The 21,365-nt window shown below is 42.0% G+C and overlaps 1 protein-coding gene across 1 annotated transcript in view; it reads left to right on the forward strand.

Annotated features, from left to right (window-relative positions):
• The window catches only part of MYO7B (myosin VIIB), a 215,965-nt gene that overhangs the window by 23,299 nt on the left and 171,301 nt on the right, over window positions 1-21,365 (forward strand). The window contains 4 exon segments of the mRNA XM_040427964.1: window positions 7,775-7,882; window positions 9,259-9,411; window positions 11,328-11,512; window positions 14,587-14,708. Of these exon segments, the coding sequence (XP_040283898.1) occupies window positions 7,775-7,882; window positions 9,259-9,411; window positions 11,328-11,512; window positions 14,587-14,708 (568 nt within the window).

A 21,365-nucleotide genomic window follows, 5' to 3' on the forward strand; every position in this document is an offset into this window, starting at 1 on the left:
AACTTTTCGTCTACTACTGGGCATAAACCATTTGTCCTATACTAAATCTAGTGTGCGAATTACAAATCTGAAGTCAGAATTGTTGTAACACGTCACAAAATTTTGCTATGCATAAGTATGCCTAAATGAATTAAGCACTTCGAAAGCATTCAATAATTTTGAACAGAACGAGTTTTACTAAGACAATTACCTGATCTACATCAAAGTTTGTGTAGTAAACAGTGTATGAAAATGTAATGGAATTTCAAAAAGTCTCGTTTTTCAATTTAAGAGTCTAAGGCTACTTTCACACGTGCGGCAGAGTGATCTGGCAAGCAGTTCCGTCGCCGAAACTGCCTGCCGAATCCGGCAATCTGCATGCAAACTGAAAGCATTTGTAGACGGATCCGGATGCGGATCCATATTAAAAATACATTGCAAGAACGGATCCGTCTCTCCGCAGGTCGTCCGGAGAAACAGATCCGTTATATATTTTTTTCACATTTTTAAGACCGCAAGGACGGATCCGGCATTGCGGTATTTTTAATGCCGGATTCGGCACTAATACATTTATATGTAAATGAATGCCGGATCCAGCATTCCGGCAACTGATCCGGAATTTTGGACAGAGATAATACCGTAGCATGCTGCAGTATTTCCTCTATCGAAAACGCCTTTCAGTGACTGAACTGAAGACATCCTGATGCATCCTGACATTTGGCAGAGAGTTGTTCATATGCTGTAAGCATGTTGTCTACTAATTCAGCATAGTTTGCAGCTCGTCTGTTCCCAAGGAAGTTCTGCACTACTAGAACAGATCGTCCCACAAAAAATGAGCCCTGACACAACCCCGTACACATAACTACAAAAAAGTTATAGGGGTCAGAATATGGTTCTTTGCCTCAAAGGTTTTCATTTTTTTTTTCAGTATTAAAACGCAAGAAAAATTATACAAGTGTGGTATCGTTGTAACCGTACTGACTTGGAGATGAAGACTTGTCCCACAAAAAATAAGCCTTCATAAGGCTATGTAAATGGAAAAATAAAAAAGTTAGCACCATGGGAAAGCAGGGAGTTAAAAAATGAAAAAATAGAAAATCCTAGGGTCCTTAAAGGGCTTCTGTCACCCCACAATAGTCTTTTTTTTTTTTTTGGATAGTTACATTCCTTATAGCGCGATATAGGAGAATATAATCTTGTCACTTACTTTCATGCGGCCGTTTCTTTAGAAAACGAAGTTTTATAATATGTAAATCCGGTCTCTACCAGCAAGTAGGGCGTCTACTTGCTGGTAGCCGCAGCAGAAAACCGCCCCCTCGCCGTGTTGATTGACAGGGCCAGCCGTGATCTCCTCCTCCGGCCAGCCCTGTCAGTATTTCAAAAATCGCGCGCCTCTGTTCATTCGGCGCAGGCGCTCTGAGATGAGGAGGCTCGTCTCCTCAGAACTCCCTCAGTGCGCCTGCGCCGATGACATCACCGAAAGAGAAGACGTCATCGGCGCAGGCGCACTGAGGGAGTTCTGAGGAGACGAGCCTCCTCATCTCAGAGCGCCTGCGCCGAATGAACAGACGCGCGCGATTTTTGAAATACTGACAGGGCCGGCCGGAGGAGAAGATCACGGCTGGCCCTGTCAATCAACACGGCGAGGGGGCGGTTTTCTGCTGCGGCTACCAGCAAGTAGACGCCCTACTTGCTGGTAGAGACCGGATTTACATATTATAAAACTTCGTTTTCGAAAGAAACGGCCGCATGAAAGTAAGTGACAAGATCATATTCTACTATATCGCGCTATAAGGAATGTAACTATCCAAAAAAAAAAAAAGACTTTTGTGGGGTGACAGAAGCCCTTTAAGAAGTTAAAATCTAGACGTGTCAGGCAAACTCCGAGTTCATATTTGGGATCAGCTCATTTTAGTATAAATCACATGTTTTTCTCTCAGTAGCAAAATCATTGTTGCGTGGTGGAATTATTCATCCCCATACAGAAAGGATGATTGCTGCATGTAAATGCAACTTAAACCAACCAAACTGGCAATGATCGGTCACAAACAGTTACATTCAGAAGCTGAAAGCCCAGTCCTGATCTAGTCCTGCTTACATCTGCTGGTCTTGTGACAATGTATCATGTTACAAAAGGTCTATTAGGCTACTTTCACATCTGCGGCATTGCGATCCAGCCGCTAGTTTTGGCAGAGAATGTTGGGAATCGGCCGAACACAAACTGCAGCATGCATCAGTTTCTGTGTGACCAATTCTCAACATTTTTGCTGGATTGCGGCCAGATCTTCGCCGGACCATTTCAGCGGCCATTCTGGTTGCATCCAGCAGTGCCGAAATTGTTGTCATGGGTGTGAAACTCCCCCGAACACATATATGCGCCACTTGGACAAGCATGTTTATATATTCAAAGGGAGAGAGGAGAAAGCTGCTGCCAGACATCTTTGGCAGACATCAGTAGCTTCCCTGCCCTCAGTGCCAGTATAGTGATCCCATAGTGAAGCAGATGAAATGACCCAAACAACTTTCATTCATCACTACTTCAAAATTCATAGACATATATAGCTATATCTCTTTCTAGACAGTGGATAAGGAAATTGTGGGGACATTGCCTGCAGTATGTGTTTCTGGGGCTATTTGTGAAGGACTGTTTTCTATGCATGGAAGGAAGGGGCTAACGAGCTAATAGACATGCACGTACTTGATTGTCTCATATGACCCTCTCACATCAAAGGAAGAAAGTCCTGCAGATATGTGAGTAAACAAAGAGTTTTATATTTGTGGGATAACCCCTATAATGATGGCTTTTAACTGCACAATATGAATGGAATTTCATACAATCCCATTCACTACATTGTATGTACAGCTGGCCATTGCTGTAGTTTATAACAGTGCAAAAAAATCTCCACATATGCATGATGCCTTATACTTTGAGATGGTAAGTACTAGAATGATTGATTAATTAATCTTTCATTTTCAGTGAACATTACAATTTCTTATAGTAATGTATTGTAGTCTGTATTAAAATTGTATTACAAAATGATTCCTTACTATTAGTTAAAAAATATGTTTATATCTCAGTATCTCTTGCTTAAATATATGAGATGTTGCTTAGCTCTAGGTAGTCTCTGTTGGTCAACTGATTCTTTCTTGATCCAAACTTTCTATCTGTTTTCATATAATATTCTTATATTCTAGCCATGTCGCACCCGAATTCACAACAAATCAGTTTTCAAACCAGCCTTCCAATGGCCTCTGTCCAGCAGGCTAATGGGGCCGCATATCAACAGGCCAGTATGCCACACTTAGCGTAGACTATCCTGTGTGGTAGATACTTGTTCTTCCTGTACAATATGTTCCTCAGCCTGTTTTTCTTCAGTTCTTATAGCAATAGTAATGTTTAGAGTCATCATTAGTATTCAGTAGTACAGTGTGGTATTCTTATAAAGTAGTAGAATATGTACATAAAGTGGTCGTCTACTATTATACAAATATAGCTCAGCCGTTGTATAATGACAATGCGTGTACCTTTTGTACTGTATTTTGTGGTGGCATATAATCTTAGGAGCCCCAGGGCAAATTCTATAATAGGGTACCCGAATGCTGATCTTTTTATTTGGCTGAGGGGCATTTGTCACCTTTAGACATCAGAGCCTGAGTATGACTACCTATTCTGCATATTTATTCCCTATAGCCGATTGAATTAAAATATTCTAAAGACTTAGAACCTCTTCTGATCTTGTCCTGATCTGTAGTCCTGCACTATAGGCTGCACAGATAAGATGATACTTCTCTTAACAGCAACCCCCTCTATTTTACAACGAGCCTAAACATAGAGCATATAAAAAATGGGTTGTCTAAAATGTCCCTTGAAGTACTGAATATACAGTATACTGGTACTTGCTCTTTATAGCAGAAAGTTATTTATGACCAAAGCTATTATCTAACAGACTTTGACTTTAGCAATCTTTGAATTTACATTATTGCCATTGCTCTAAGACTTTCAACTGTGACTTTCAAAAATGTCCTTTTGGTATATGTTTAGTTGGCTGGTATATGTTGGTATACATTTGCCTTAGTGAGGTTGTACAATCTTTTCTCTCAGGATAGGCCATCATAATCTGATAATTACATAATTGTAATGACCCATAGAATAACATTACATATTGGGAGAGATGTATTATTTTAAGTTTGCCATAATTTCTGCCACAAAACTCTCATGCATGCTTTGGACCACATTCATTAACTGTTTTAGACACTTTTTCCATGTCATCCAATCCCTACAATAATCCCCCAGAATGCCCCGGCCCCTCCTCTAAAGCATGCTTACCTGATCCCCGGCACCCGCGTCCCTCCGGATCCCTGCACAGCCACCACTGCATCTCCTCATCACGTGGATCAAAACATCCGGCGACAGGGGGGAGTAGCCAATAGCAGGCTGCGACAGTGACCAGCCTTCCTAGCATCGTGGGTGATGTCTCTGGATGATTTGATTCGCACGACTGGGAGATGTAGCGGCGGCCGCTGGAGGGATGCTGGTGCCGGGGAGCAAGTAACTATGCTGTAGAGGAGGGGCATTGTAGGGGTCATTATAGGGATTGGATCACCCCTTTAAGGGAGCATGGCATGATGTGTAACAAAAATTGCACCACAATTTTGGCACATAATTCTTGTGTAAAGTGAGGCAACTAATAGGTGGTGTAAATTTACACTAGACCAGTGGTCCCCAGCCTTTCTTATCTTGAGAGCCACATTCAGCGCTGAGAGATAGTTGCGAGCCACATTTGAAGAGACTGTAGAAGCCATATAACCAACAGGAAACAGCTGGAAATGATTCCAAATGTTTTCTCCTAGTCTTTCAAAATTGTTTCAGTTATTGACATCCATATGCATGCAGTCACCCAGCTCTATATTTAGACTTCAATATTTTCATGGCTGAAGATCCACATTTCGCTGTAGTGCCCAAGTAGTTATAATGCCACCTCTAGTACCATCAGTAGATATAATGCCCCCTATAGTGTGCCATTAGTTGTAGCGACCCTAGTAATGATAATTCGTCCTATAGTGCCCCCAGTAGGTATCATGCCTCCTGTAGTGCCACCAGTAGTGATAATGACCCCCTGTAGTCCCCTAATAGTTATAATGGCCTGCTGTAGTGCCCCAAGTAGTTATAATGGCCCTCTGTAGTATCCTGAGTAGGTATGATGGCCCCCTGTAGTGCCACCAGTAGTTATAATGGTCTCCTGTCATGCCCCCAGTTGTTATAATGTATCCCTGTAGTGCTCTCAGTAGGTGTAATGCCCTCTGTAGTTCCACCAGTAGGTATAATACCCCTCTGAAGTACACCGAGTAGGTATAACGCCCCATGTAGTGCCTTGAGTATGTATAATACCTCCTGTAGTGCCCCCAGTAGGTATAATGCCCTTCTAGAGGGCCTCCAGTAGGTATAACACCCCCTGTAGTGCCCTGAGTAGGTATAATGCCCCCTCTGGTGCCTTTAGTAGGTATAATGCCCTCTGTAGTGCGTCCAGTTGGTATAATGACCTTCTAGAGGGCCTCCAGTAGGTATAAGGCCTCCCTGTAGTATTCCCAGTATTAATAGTGCCCCAGCACATGTAGTATACCCCTGTAGTTATAATGCCCCTCCACATAGTGGCCCAGTACTACCTTCCCCCCAAAATGTGTTAAAAAAAACCCTCAATATTTAACTGAATCCCACAGCCAGATGCGATGATGTCATCATTTTGTGACTGCGTCGGTCTACTGTCTCATAGGCCTCAGGCCTAGTGGCTCCTGTGTCCCACCGCAGTAATTTAACTGTATCGCTCTCCTGAGGACAGCCATGCTTTTTTGTATATGGCGGCAGAACAGTAGCAGACCTGAGCAGTGGGAATCTACAGATTCTCAGTATGAGCAGAGCTACATATCAGGGGCTATGGGTTGGAGATTATTGCACTACACAGTTAAAAAGTGTTAAGTTTATCATCCAGCATCAGCCACTGTGATCAGTTTTAGATTGTCTAGTCTAAGTTTACACTGTCTAAAAATTAGGCAGTATTAGTAAATCTGCTCTATTATTTATACTGCTCCGTGAATTCTGTAAAAATAGATCCAAAACACAACAGTGACATTGCTGTTTGTTTCCACCCCTTCCGCCTAGAAATTCAAAGTTATTTAATACTTTATACGTACCCAAAATAGGGACATTAAAAATACAACTCATTCCACAAATAAAACAAGCTCTGATATGGCTACACTGGCTACTTAGGGTTTTCAGAATATAGATGGGAAAATGAAAAATTAATTCTACTTAAGGGGTTAATCTAATCCTGAGTCATAGGAAAAGTTAAATATTAGACTGACAGATGTGTCCACCTTGTGTGTCCGTAAGTATCACATTACTGCCTGATACCTACTTATCGGAGCGGGGTGTTTCCCTTTATTGAAAATTGTATCCTGTTTCCTACTTCCATTTTGCATAACAATATAAACTAAGGTGGTTAATAAAATGACATCAAGGTTATTTTCATATGACAGAAAATGCTAATGTGAAATTCAGATGAAACTAATCACAGTGCGGTTCTAGATATAACACCCAGCATGTGTCAAGTCCACGTCATAAAGAGTTCACATGCAATGGTTAAAAAAAGCTTTGATATCAGCACAGTATGATAGCTTTTAGGGAATCTTTCACCAGTGACCTCCCTGTCCAAATGTTTGCATACAAAAAGACATGATCGCACTATAAAAATAAATGAAAAAATAGCGTGCTTTATTAACCTGTGTTTCAGCTCCCACCTGGAGCTTTTTTCTGTGGCCAGCTCCTTCTTCGCTGCTTTTTTTGGTGGCCAGCCTGTCCCTCTCTCATTTGATTGGCAGGGCCAAGCAGTGGACAATGGCCACAAAAAGGCGTGGAGCTTGGCTGCAACAAGTGCAATGGTGATACCCTTATTGCACTAAAGGGCTAATTTGCATATTAAAGGGAACGTGTTACCGGGATTTTGTGTATAGAGCTGAGGACATGGGTTGCTAGATGGCCACTAGCACATCCACAATACCCTGTCCCCATAGCTCTGTGTGCTTTTATTGTGTAAAAAAAACAATTTGATACATATGCAAATTAACATAAAAGAGTCATATCTTACTTGTGTGACCAGAGAAGAGTCATATTTTCAAGCTCTGACTCATCTCAGGTTAATTTGCATATGTATCAAATCGGTTTTTATACACAATAAAAGCACACAGAGCTATGGGGACTGGGTATTGTGGATGTGCTAGTGGCCATCTAGCAGCCCATGGCCTCAGCTCTATACCCAAAATCCCGGTGACAGGTTCCCTTTAAGAACAGGTATCATTGGGAACGGAGTCTTGGATCAACAAAGTTTGATAGGGAGGTTGCTGGTGACAGATTCCCTTTAAATCATCTTCAAGCTTTTCCCCAGAAACTCCTGTAACCCTCAATAAAATGCCAATTTATAGATAGATGTAAGTGCCTCTCATTGGTAATGTGCCAAGTGTCACCGCCGAACCCAGTGATTGGCACACCACCAGTTCTAATCTGAAGGCGACCAAAAGCCACTGGGAAAGGAGCAACGTTACTGTAACAGGGACACCATGAAAAGCTTTTTTTCTTTTCCTTTTAAAAGTTGTCTAGCTCCCATGTAATTTTTTTTTCAGTGTTCGACTACCCCTTTAAGACCAGCCATCTTTTTGATGTCTACAAATCATATGCCGTAATTATTAAAACCCGTTTCTCACCATCTTGCTTACTGGCAGCATATTCATCATATTATTATAGGGGGAACATGTCTGGTTGGAAATCCCATCTGACAGTCGAATACATATTGGTGCTGTGGTTAAAGATACACACAATGGACAGACCTTGCTTGAGGATGACGATGGCAAGGTAAGTGTACCTTATATACATATTTCGTATGAAGAAACAAACAAATTGAGAGAGCCATGTATGTAAAAATAATTGTCCATAAGGAAATTATATAGCACATACGTCAACTCTGTAATAGCTATGGTATAATATACCTCCTACTGTAACTTAGCATAAGGTCATATTCACATGGCACAAATTTGGAATAGGCAAATCTGCTGCAGATTTTTCAAACAGTCTGTGGCAGAAATCTGAAGCTGAAATGGCAAGTGGCTCCATACGTGGATTGGTTCCAAATGTGCTTCAGAAGTTAGCCTACAGTAGTGATGGCTAACCTCCGGCACTCCAGATGGGGTGAAACTAGGACTCCCAGCATGCTCCATTCATTTTTATGGAGTTCTGAGAACAGCCAAGCAAGCGTGCATCTTGGGAGTTGTAGTTTTACCACAGCTGGAGTACTGGAGGTTAGCTATCACAGGCCTACAGCTTCTTTGTGCTGAATCTGTACTCAAAACCTGACAGGATCTTGAATGTGTTATCAGAAGAATATCAGAAGTCACTGAGGAGTTCCATAACCATATAAAAGCAAAAGTGTACAGATCAAGCATAGAGGTCACAAAAATAAAAGCAATGACTTATAAATCTCTAGGGGGTTCATTGATGCATATCATACACACCTCAGATTCTGCAGAACCTCCTGTCCACCACTGATTGATATGGCACCCCATGGAGCATTACATCTCAGTCAGTGGTTGACACAGGAGAAGGAACTTCCAGCAAAAGTGAATTGTTACAGATTGTGCAGGAAGAGATGTGCAGTGTGATCTAGCACCACTCAGCCCTGTATTATGGTTCTGACATCAGAATGTGGTATTTGTACAAACCTTATTTACAGACAGGTCAATGTAACATTTCCTGTGACATTTATAATATATTTAGTGTCTTAATTGCTCTGTTTATGAGCAGGAATAATCTAGTAACAGAGTGGTACAGATACAGAAAATCTATTTCCTAATGCTGCTCTGTAAATTTGTAAGCAGAAAACAGGTTCCAGTTCAAGGCCACAGAATCCATTGGAAACCTTTAGAATAAAAAAAAATTGTGACGATGTAAAAAACAAACAAACAAAAAAAACCTGTTATATGACAGAAACCATAGCTGTAAAAATGGTTTCAACAATGGAACCACTTCTGAAAATTCCATATACTGTATAGACAGGCCAGGTCTCCAGGGAATCCACCCAACGTCTGTGATGCCCATACTTAGCAATAGGCAATATGAACAAAGGATGTACCTGTTTTACTGATGACAAGGTAACCAGTTTTAAATCAACCCTGGGAAAACCCTAGAAAGCTATTGAGCACTCCATTATGTATGCTTCTTTTTTGCTGTTACAGGAACATTGGATATCTGCTCGGAACATGAGCAGCATACATTCTATGCACCCTAGCTCAGAACAGGGAGTAGAAGACATGATCAGACTGGGAGATCTTAATGAAGCTGGAATTGTTCACAATTTGCATATCCGATACAAAGAGAATACCATTTATGTAAGTTATTGATTCTTTATTTTTGACCTTAACCCCTTAAAGCAGGGATCAGCAATCTATGGCATTTCAGCTGTTATGAAACTACAACTCCCAGAATGTTCCATTCACTTCTATAGGAGTTACAAGAACAGCCAAGCAAGTGTGCATGCTGGTAGTTGTAGTTTCCCAGCAGCCAGAGAACCTAAGATTGCTAAACCCTGCCTTAAACTAATGTATCAGGAGCTTAGCATGCACATACATACTGGGTGCCAGGTGTAGATACAGTGGCTGGGATCAGACATAACTCAGATCCTGTCTCTATAACCCCTCAGATGCTGCGGTCAGTTGTGACCGTAACATCTAAGTGTTTACACAGATGGAAGGGGCTTCCTCTGCCCACCAAATGGCAACCCTGCGCTGGAATCTCACTGCTTCTGCTACACCATGCCAGAGGAATGGTATAATAGGACATCAGCAAAATCACAATACACTGTGATACAATAGTATTGCAGTCTATTGTACAATCAACCAAATGATCACAGGTTTAAGCATCCCTGCACAAAAGTAAAAAAAAATAGTTTAATCAGGTTTTGAAACATATTTAACTTCCCAGAAATATAAAAACTTTAAAAAAGTAAAACATATTTTTTTGAGTTTTTGAAAATATATACCCTCTCAGAAATATCAGACTTTAATCTCTCATTTTTCATTAAAAAAATAAACAATTTATACCCTACTGCGAATGTAGTAAAACAAAAGTTCACCTCTTCCCCAAAAATTGAATTAAAAAATTACAGAAAAATATATCCACAAAAATGGTCCAAAACACTGCTGCTCACCCCACAAAAACTTTATTCAGCTATAACTATAACTGTAGTTAAAAAAATAAAAACATTATGATTGTCAGAAACTGTTGACAAAAAACATATTATTATTTCTAAAAGTTTTGATAGTAAATAAAAAAAATCTATGTAAATTTTGTATCGCCATAATCTTACTGACTTGCATAATAAAGTAGTATAGTGATATTGCGTTTTAATCCATTTCCACAACACAAATAATTTTTATATATATACACATTATATAGAACAGTAAATGGTGGCATTAGAAAATACAGGGTGGCGAAGAAAAAGCAGCCCGCCTCCAGTATGACAAGATGAACGAGCAAGTGGATTGTTTTTTTAATTACTCACAAGTCACAAAAGATGCTGAAAGTGGTCCCTGTTCATGTCTCTGCACCTTTGGACATGTCAGATTATGTTGGCTGATACTTGATGTTCTTCAGCAGTGATGCTGCGGATAGTGGTTATGATGTTTTCCTTGAGTTCATCCAGGGGATGGGGATTGTTAGCGGACACTTTCTGGTTAAAATTTCCCCACAGATAAAAATGGCATGCGGACAAGTCTGGGGAACGTGGAAGCCATAACCCCCGCTCACAGTTCACTCCTCCATAAACAGCTCATGAACCCGCTCCGTGAGGTGCGGCATGTGGTCCCATCTTGTTGGAAAAAGCAGGACATGTTTTCTTCTGCAGCATCACAAGCAGTATCAGCCAACATAATCCAACGTGCCCAAAGATGCATAGACGTGAATAGGGACCCCTTTCAGCATCTTTTGTGACTTGCGGGTAATTAAAAAAAGACAATCCACTCGTTTATATTGTCATACTATCACTGAATGCGGGCTACTTTTTCGTGGGGCTCCCTGTACATACTGCATTGTCCCTCAAAAAACATACCATCGTACAGCTATGTCGATGAAAAAAATTAAGGCTCTTTGAAGGCGGGGAAGAAAAATAAAAATGTCGCTGCCAAAACTGCTTTGACCCGCATGGGGTTAAAACTCTAAAGAAAATTCATCTGCTTTCTTTCATACGAATATTCTTTCATAGGCTGCAGACCAAGGATTATAATATGAATTCATATATTTGTTACAGACATACACTGGAGCCATTTTAGTCGCTGTGAATCCTTATGAAGAGCTGCCTCTTTATGACAATGAACAGATCCAATTGTACAGAAATAAACGCATTGGAGAACTTCCTCCACATATTTTTGCCCTGGCAGACACCTGTTACTTCAACATGGAGAGGAACAAAGCTGACCAGTGCTGTGTTATTAGGTACTGTCAGTAATAACATAACATATAGTTCTGTTACATCAATATGTTTATACTGGTACACCAATTAATAATATTTGTATGATATATATTTAAATACAGCTTACAGTCTATCACTGTAATGTGTTTTTTCTTAAACAGGTAAATTCTTCTGATTCATTTAATAAATTATCTTTATAGAGGTTGGAGCAACATTCTTTTGTTCCAGAGTTCCAAATCCTCTGCTTCCCTAGAAGCAGCCATATAGCTAAATTTCTGTCTGCATCTTCTATGCAGAAAAATTCTGCAAAAAAAGAAAAAAATACCATGAAGTATACATTCTTTTTTAACATGGGAGCCTATGGTGATGCTGTATGCTTATACATTGGCATATGTCAGAGACATTAGTTGGAGGTACGTGTCAGGAAATTCTCCTGACATATACCTCCCACATACAGTGGATATAAAAAGTCTACACACCCCTGTTAAAATGTCAGGTTTCTGTGATGTAAAAAAATGAGACAAAGATAAATCATTTCAGAACTTTTTCCCCCTTTAGGCCTCATGCACACGGCCGTTTTTTTTTCCCGTTTATTGGCCGTTTTTTGCGTTCCGTATACGGTCCGTATACGGAACCATTCATTTCAATGGTTCCGCAAAAAAAACGGAATGTACTCCGTATGCATTCCGTTTCCGTATTTCCGTTTTTCCGTTTTAACATAGAACATGTCCTATTATTGCCCGCAAATCACAGTCCGTGGCTCCATTCAAGTCAATGGGTCCGCAAAAAAAACAGAACACATACGGAAATGCATCCGTATGTCTTCCGTTTCCGTTCCGTTTTTTGCTGAACCATCTATTGAAAATGTTATGCCCAGCCCAATTTTATCTATGTAATTACTGTATACTGTATATGCCATACGGAAAAACGGAACGGAAAAACGGAACGGAAAAACGGAAACACAACGGAAACAAAAAACGGAACAACGGATCCATGAAAAACGGACCGCAAAACACTGAAAAAGCCATACGGTCGTGTGCAATAAGCCTTATGTCACCTATAAACTGTTCCACTCAATTGAAAAACAAACTGAAATCTTTTAGGTAGAGGGAAGAAAAAATATAATAATAAAATAATATGGTTGCATAAGTGTGCACACCCTTAAACTAGTACTTTGTTTAAGCACCTTTTGATTTTATTACAGCACTCAGTCTTTTCGGGTATGAGTCTATCAGCATGGCACATTTTGACTTGGCAAGATTTGCCCACTCTTCTTTGCAAAAACACTCCAAATCTGTCAGATTGCGAGGGCATCTCCTGTGCACAGCCCTCTTCAGATCACCCCACAGATTTTCAATCGGATTCAAGTCTGGGCTCTGGCTGGGCCATTCCAAATCTTTAATCTTCTTCTGGTGAAGCCATTCCTTTGTTGATCTGGATGTATGCTTTGGGTCGTTGTCATGCTGAAAGATGAAGTTCCTCTTCATGTTCAGCTTTCTAGCAGAAGCCTGAAGGTTTTGTGCCAATATTGACTGGTATTTGGAACTGTTCATAATTCCCTCTAGCTTAACTAAGGCCCCAGTTCCAGCAGAAGAAAAACAGCCCCAAAGCATGATGCTGCCACCACCATGCTTCACTGTGGGTATGGTGTTCTTTTGGTGATGTACAGTGTTGTTTTTGCGCCAAACATATCTTTTGGAATTATGGCCAAAAAGTTCAAACTTGGTTTTATCAGACCATAACACCTTTTCCCACATGCTTTTGGCAGACTTCAGATGTGTTTTAGCAAAATGTAGCCTAGCTCGGATGTTTTTCTTCGTAAGAAAAGGCTTTCGTCTTGCCCTTCTACCCCATAGCCCAGACATATGAAGAATACGGGAGATTGTTGTCACATGGACCACACAGCCAGTACTTGCCAGATATTCCTGCTCCTTTAATGTTGCTGTAGGCCTCTTGGTAGCCTCCCAGACCAGTTTTATTTCCGTCTTTTCAACAATTTTGGAGGGACATCCAGCTCTTGGTAATGTCACTGTTGTGCCATATTTTCTCCACTTGATGATGACTGTCTTCACTGTGTTCCATGGTATATCTAATGCCATGGAAATTCTTTAGTACCCTTCTCCTGACTGATACCTTTTAACAATGAGATCCCTCTGATGCTTTGGAAGCTCTCTGTGGACCTTGGCTTTTGCTGTGAGATGCGACTAAGAAAATTTCAGGAAAGACCAACTAGAGCAGCTGAACTTTATTTGGGGTTAATCAGAGGCACTTTAAATGATGGCAGGTGTATGCTGACTCCTATTTAACATGATTTTGAATGTGATTGCTTAATTCTGAACACAGCTACATCCCCAGTTATAAGAGGGTGTGCACACTTATGCAACCACATTATTAAAGGTGTTTTTTTTCTCCCCTCCACCTAAAAGATTTCAGTTAGTTTTTCAATTCAGTGGTACCATTTATAGGTCACATTAAAGGTGGAAAAAGTTCTGAAATTATTTATCTTTGTCTCATTTTTTTACATCACAGAAACATAACATTTTAACAGGGGTGTGTACACTTTTTATATCCACTGTACATGGCAAACTTAGTGTGAACAGACTATTTCTGTAGTCTAAACATTGTCTCATTTCAACCAATGGCATTTACCATGTAGATAAAGTTAATACAAGGCACTTACTAATGTATTGTGATTGGCCATATTGCCTCCTGTGCTGCCTGGATTCATTTTTCCATCACATTATACACTGCTCCTTTCCAGGGATTACGACCACCCTGCAGTCCAGCAGTGGTGGTCCTGCTTGTACACTATAGGATAAAGCCTGGCCTATATGTGTTCCCGTGGTCCCAGCCACCAGAGATGCCAGCACCTTTTCCTATAGTGCGCAAGTGTGACTACCATTGCTGGATTGCAGGGTGGTCATAATCCCTGGAAATGAGCAGTGTATAATGTGATGGAAAAATGGATCAAGCCAGCAAATGAGGCAATATGGATGATCTGAATACATTAGTGCATTGTAATAACTTTGTCTACATGATAAATGCCATTTGCTGAAGTGAGACAACCCCGTTAAACATTCTAAACTTTTAATTCTAGTGGAGAGTCTGGAGCAGGGAAGACAGAGAGCACTAAATTAATGTTGCAGTTCCTGGCATCTTCAAGTGGCCAACATTCCTGGATAGAGCAGCAAATTCTAGAGGCTAATCCTATCATGGAAGGTAAGCTGAGTACAGGTATACATGGAGCCCTCATTAATCTAATTTTAAGAAGTTTGTTGAAAATATTATTTAGTAAATTATTTTTCTTAGAAATTTTTAAAACATTAAATGGGATAGAGTAAGGCTACATAGAAAGGAAAGAGACAGAGCTGGGTGGGGTAAATGCAATGACAATATGTTACATAAAATAAAGTCATAGAAACATATAAAGCAGTGAATAGGCTGAGTAGATCTGTCCAATTAATTGAGAGTCAGTGTCAAAGTATCAAGTATTTGAAAGAGCATTGATGTGTTCTAAGGTGTAATTAGATCAGTTGGTGGATGTTAGGTAAAGTTAGAGTTTCTTTGTGTCAAAAGATACAATTTTGTTCCAAGAGGGGTTGTCCCAAGAAAGTTATTCTAATTTTTTTTCAAATCAGCACCTGGATCTGAATAGTTTTGTAATTGAATGTAATAAAAATTTAGTATAGGCAGCAAGCTATTCAATAAAATGTATCCACTGAGGTGGATGCACATGCTCAGTTCCAACCTTCAATTGCCACCAGCCACAAGTTCTATTAGGAGCTGTGACAGTTATAGGGAGAGAGCTGCAGCAGAAAGGACACACCTTCTGAGATTTATTAGATGCAGCAGAAAGGATGTGCCCTCTAAGCTGTGATAGGATGAGAACTGCAGCAGAAAGAGCACGCCTCGAGCTGTGATAGGGAGAGAGCAGCAGCAGAAAGAAGCAATGAATGGGGGAATCTTTGGATCCATGTGAGGTACAGGGCTGGTTCTAGCTTTCTTAGAAACAGATTGCCGTGTACTATATGGTGTCTGATTTTCACTTTTACATAACTCATGGGATAACCCCTTTAATAGAATTGGAATTAAAATATTATTTTAACTTCTGTTGGAAATCTTTACATAAACTAAAAGGACAAAATCATTACTAGTTATAAGCCACATAAGTGATGTGTTCCAGCATTTCAAAAGCTTGGGGTCAGTGAATAAAATAATATTTGTACTTATGATGTCCATATTTATTTATTTATTTATTTTATGCACTTATTTAGCGCTACTATATTCCACAGCGCTTTATAGACATTGGCAACCAACTGTCCCCAATGGGGCTCACAATCTAAGGTCCCTATCAGTATGTCTTTTGAAGTCCATATATTGTATTAGGGCATATGGACATCATAATGCGGATGTAGCCAATCCATGCATTATATTGTGGTTGGTCATCTGATTGTTTGGCATGTAGTGCTACATGGGAAATATACAGTAACATTAACATGTAGCTTCCAGATGCTTGTTGGGGTTTAGAGAAGCTGAATTTGTGGTGATTAGTCAGTTAACAGGAAAGAAAACTATAACCAGAGGCACTGGAGAGCGAAGACAGCAGGCGTCTGTCACTACATTATGCTGCACTCAGTGAGGTTCCCTTTAAATAAGACACAAATATAATTCAACACAGAATAATAAAAACTATATTAAATTGGTGGATATATACAATTGGTGGATATGGTGAAAAAGAAAAAAGATTTTGTCTTATACCTACCAGGGGCATACCTAGAATTCATAGGGCAGTAGCAGTAAATAAAGGTATGTATAATAGCACCACAGAAAATACTGCAAAAAGCCAATCAACTTGTTATTCCCTACTAAAAGGTGTTGTCACAGTCCCTCAGGTGACTGATGTCAGGAAATCAAGGAGATTGGCTGAGCGTGGAGGAATCTAACAGCCTCCTTGATTTCTCTTGATTCAGTGTTGATAGGGTTAATGACCACTTCCCTTTTCTCAGCTGTTGCTCAGTGGTCATCACTTCTACCCTTTATAGTCTGACCCCACCCTTCTGATAAGTGGGTAGATAGCTTCATTTGGGTTTGGCTGAGCTGGTGTGAGTTTGTCTCTGGTGTTCCTGCTAGTCCGTCTCTACAGAAGTTAAGTGTCGTGTTTGTTTGTGTTTGTTATATTCCCTGTTGTTTGTATCTGGGCCTGAGACAGAGACTTCCATTCATCCATCTGGGGAGGAATGGGTTGTCTCTGGTCCTAACCTTTTACAGGGCCTAATAGGGATATAAAGGCCTAGGTATCCTGCATATGAATATTCCTATTCATATTGATAGTTAGGGCCCGGATTAGGGTTGTCTAGGAGGTTACCTGTTTCTTCCCTAGTTTCCAGGCCCAGTTACTGTTCCCCTTCCCTCCTGTGTTCAGTGTGGAGTCCCCCCGTCCCCCCGTCCCCACTGATCGTGACAGGTGTATGTTCTTACACCTGATTGTGTCTCTAAAACCCTGGGCCCCACAGCAAGTGCTATGGCTGTAGTTTGGCCCTTGCTACCCACAATAAACCAAAAAGATATCAATGTTTAAAGCAGTTGTCAAAGATCTTTAAAAACTCTGTGTCACACTTCAGTGTGGGAGGGAAACACCACACCGAGCATAGGAGGCAGGGCCGGACTGGGTATGAAAACCAGCCCTGGAAAAAATTACATACCAGCCCTATAGCATTGTGTAATTATACCAGCAGTCCAGCACAACGTCATTTTCTTGTTTACCTGCATGGCATCTGCTCGTGTTAAAGAGCCCTAAGCCCAATGCATGGCTACACTCATCCAGTTCTAATAAAATCTGGTCCTACCTCATCCAGGGTGTCGTTGGCGTGATGGTCCACTGGATCCAGAACAAGGTCCCTGTGGTGAAAAAAAGAATAATTACATAAGGAAGAGATGGTGACTGCCCCTGTGAAATCACCAGCAGGGGGCGCTGTGCTGGTCCTGTAAGACTGAGCCATGCCAAGGTATAGCAGGGAAATCTAGGACATTTCCCCTAAGTGCTACCACACTGTACTAATGCCCACATTGTGGCCCCTCACAGTACTAATGCCCACCTTGTGGCCCCTCATAGTAATTAGGCCCACCTTGTGGTCCCTTCACAAAAGTTATGTCCTTCTTGTGGCCCATCACAGCAGTTATGCCCACCTTTGTTCCTGTCACTGTAGTTATACCCAGATATGTGCCCCCCACAGTAGTTATGCCAGATATGTGCCCCTCACAGTAGATATGCCAGATATGTGCCCCCTCACAGTAGTTATGCCCAGATATGTGCCCCCTCACACTAGTTATGCCCAGATATCTGCCCCCTCACAGTAGTTATGCCCAGATATGTGACCCCTCACTGTAGTTATGCCCAGATATGTGCCCCCTCACTGTAGTTATGCATATGTGCCCCCTCACAGCAGATATGCCAGATATATGCCTCCCCCACAGTAGTTATGCCAGGGCTGGTGCAAGGATTTTTGCCGCCCTAGGCAAAATAAAAGTTTGCCACCCCCCATGTGACATCACAATGCCTCACCCATATGATCTAACATATTAACTAACGCCAGTGCTGCAGTGCCGCCGTGTTTACATTAAAAAGCCTGCAGGGACAGGCTATAAAGACCAGAGCCACTACATTAAGCTGCAGTGGTTCTGGGGACTATAGTGTCCCTTTAATGTGAGGTAAATAAGAGATTTGTGCCACGAATAATATACTAGATTGCCTCCTTACAACCAGATGAGGATGATGATGGGCTCTAGCTGCAGTCTGGCTCAACTGGTCTTGTGTAGAACAGGCTCTCTGGAGGCTGTTTGTAACTGTGGTCACAAAAATCAATGTTCTGGGAGAACGGGAAGCAGCTCCATTTTTTGGGGCCCTTTACACAGCTCAAGGTCTGGGCCCCAGGGCCTGACGGTGAGTATGCCCATAAGGCCAACCCATAAGTCCACCTACATGTTCCACCCATGAGTTTGTTCACAGTGGGTGAAGTGTGTACGGGATGTGTTATGTGTTGCTGTAGAGAATCTAATGTGTGTGCTTATGGAATGTAGTGTATAGGGATACCAGTTTGTGTAGATAATGCAGTGTATGTGTGTGTAGTGGATTGAAGTGTGTTCTCGTGTAAGGGATAGAAAGACGTTTGTGTTTATGTATAAGGTATGTATTGTGTGTTTCTGAATGTGTGTACGGAATGCGTTGTGTGAATCTGTGTTTGTATGTGTAAGGGCTGCAAGGTGTGTTTCTGTAAGGGGTGCATTGAGTGTGTGTAAAAGATGCATTGTGTGTAAGAGATGCATTGTGTGTAAGAGATGCATTGTGTGTTTCTGTTTCTGTGTATGTAGGCAAGGGGTGCATTGTGATGGATGTCAATCTCCCCCCCTTGTCACCCTCTTCTCCCCCCTCCCTCCCTTGTCACTCTCTTCTCCCACCTCCCTCCCTTGTCACTCTCTTCTCCCCCCTCCCTCCTGTGTCACTCTCTTCTCCCCCCCTCCCTCCTGTGTCACTCTCTTCTCTTCCTCCCTCTCTTGTCACTCTCTTCCCCCCTCCCTCCCTTGTCACTCTCATCCCCCCTCCCTCCCTTGTCACTCTATTTCTCACCCCCCCTTGTCACTCTCTCCCCCTTCTTGTCACTCTCATTCCCCCCCTCCCTTGTCACTTTCATTCTCCCCCCTTCCTACCTCGTCACTCTCTTCTCCCCCCCACATCTAGTGTAGCGTGGCTGAGCTCTGTTCGGGCCGCGGTACAGGAGCATTTGTTTCCTGTACCCGGCCGGACTGAAAGGAAGTGCACACTAAGTGAGCACTTCCTGTCAGTCTGGCCGGGTACAGGAAACAAAATCTCCTGTACCGCGTACAGGACAGAGCTCGGCCACGCTACACTAGAGGCGCTTCCCTCCTGTCAGTCCCTCTCTTCATGCTGCGCCCGGGCAGTGCACCCTCATGGACGCACCAGCCCGGGCAGTGCGGCGGCCGCCTGAGGGCCTGCCGCCGTACTTTGAAAAAAAAATTGCATCAGGACCAGCCCGGCCCACGCCCCTGGCCGGCGGCCTACCAGGAAATTTCCCGGTAACCCGGTAGGCCACTCCGGCCCTGATAGGAGCGAAGGGGGAACAGGGAATCAGGCCTGAGAACTAGTGAAGGAAAATGGACACCTCCTAGTGAAAACCCTAACCAAAATCCTGACTGACTTCCAGTATGAACAGACCCCAAAGGTAGGTGAGTTCATATGCAGGAATACCTAGAGTCCTATCAAGCCCTATAGGACCCTGGTACTAATGGCAGGGATGAGACTACCTGTTCCTCCAGAAGGAAGGACGAACAGGAGTCTCCTTCAGGCCTAATACAAACAATAGGAAAATGCAACACACAGAACCCAAACAAAATACAAAAGGGAAAGGAAAGATATAACTTCAAAGGAGCAATGGAAGCACCAGGAACTCAACCGAGATCCAACCACAATCTATCCAAAGGTCCAAACAGAAGCTATAAACCGCACAGCATTGTGCGAGAAGCAACTATAAATAGAGGAGGTTAAATTACCCTAATAGCCACACCTGGGGAAAGAAGGTGTGGCAAGCACCAGAAACAACACAGACGACATTTGATCCAAATGCAAAACATGTCAGATCAAACCACGTGTTGCCAGTCTCACCGATCTTCTGCCACCTGTCGTAGGAACGTCCGTGACTGACCTTATCTGGGTGAGACCTGTGAAAAGCTTTCACTAAACGACTGGCATTCACGTCAGATGCCGGTACCAACATCCTCTCCTCTGGTTCATAACCCTTCCAGTGAACAAGATACTGAAGAGATCTATGGAGAACTCGAGAGTCAATTATCTTGGCGATCTGACATTCCAAACTACCGTCCACTATGACAGGAGCGGGTGGCAAGGAAGACGGCTCCAAAGGTTCAACATATCTCTTCAACAATCATTTATAAAACACATTATGAATTTTCAGGGCCTGAGGGAGTTCAAGACGAAAAGCTACAGGATTAATAATGGCAGTGATCTTATATGGACCAATAAATCTTGGACCCAACTTCCAAGAACTTCAACTTAATGTTTCTTGTGGACAGCCACACAGAATCACCCACTCAGGTCCGGACCTTTCATACGTTTCCTGTCAGCCACATGTTTATTCTTGTTGACCTTATTCATCAAGTTTTCTTGAATTTTCCGCCATATAGATGACAATGATGACAAAAAAACGTTCCTCCTCAGGGATACCAGAAGTATCTGAACCAGAAACTGTGCCAAACTGCGGCTGAAGCTGATATGCCCCAAAAAACGGTGACTTACCAGTGGATTCCTGTCTACGATTATTTATGGCAAACTCTGCCAAAGACAAAAACGAAGACCACTCTTCCTGGTTCTCAGAGACAAAACATCTCAAGTAAGTCTCCAGACTCTGATTAGTGCTCTCTGTCTGTCCGTTCGAATGAGGATGAAAAGCCGAAGAAAAGGACAGTTGAACTCCCAGTCGAGTACAGCACGCTTTCCAGAATCTGGAAACAAACTGAGTCCCACGATTCGAGACCACGTCAGAGGGAATGCCATGGAGTATCACAATGTTGTCAACAAATACTTGTGCAAGTGTTTTAGCATTATGTAGGCCCGGCAACGCTATAAAGTGCACCATTTTACTAAAGCGATCAACTACCACCAGAATAACTGTCTTTCCTGAAGAATTAGGTAGATCAGTGATAAAACCTTTTGGATAAGTGAGTCCATGGTCTGGACGGCATGGGTAACGGAAGTAGAGATCCGGAAGGCCAAATATGTGTCACCTTAGCGCATGCACAGGTACTACAGGTTGACACATAACACACTTACGCAACCCCGGCCAC

This window comes from Bufo bufo, chromosome 4 (assembly GCF_905171765.1).
Source record: "Bufo bufo chromosome 4, aBufBuf1.1, whole genome shotgun sequence".
In the NCBI taxonomy this organism is placed as follows: domain Eukaryota; kingdom Metazoa; phylum Chordata; class Amphibia; order Anura; family Bufonidae; genus Bufo; species Bufo bufo.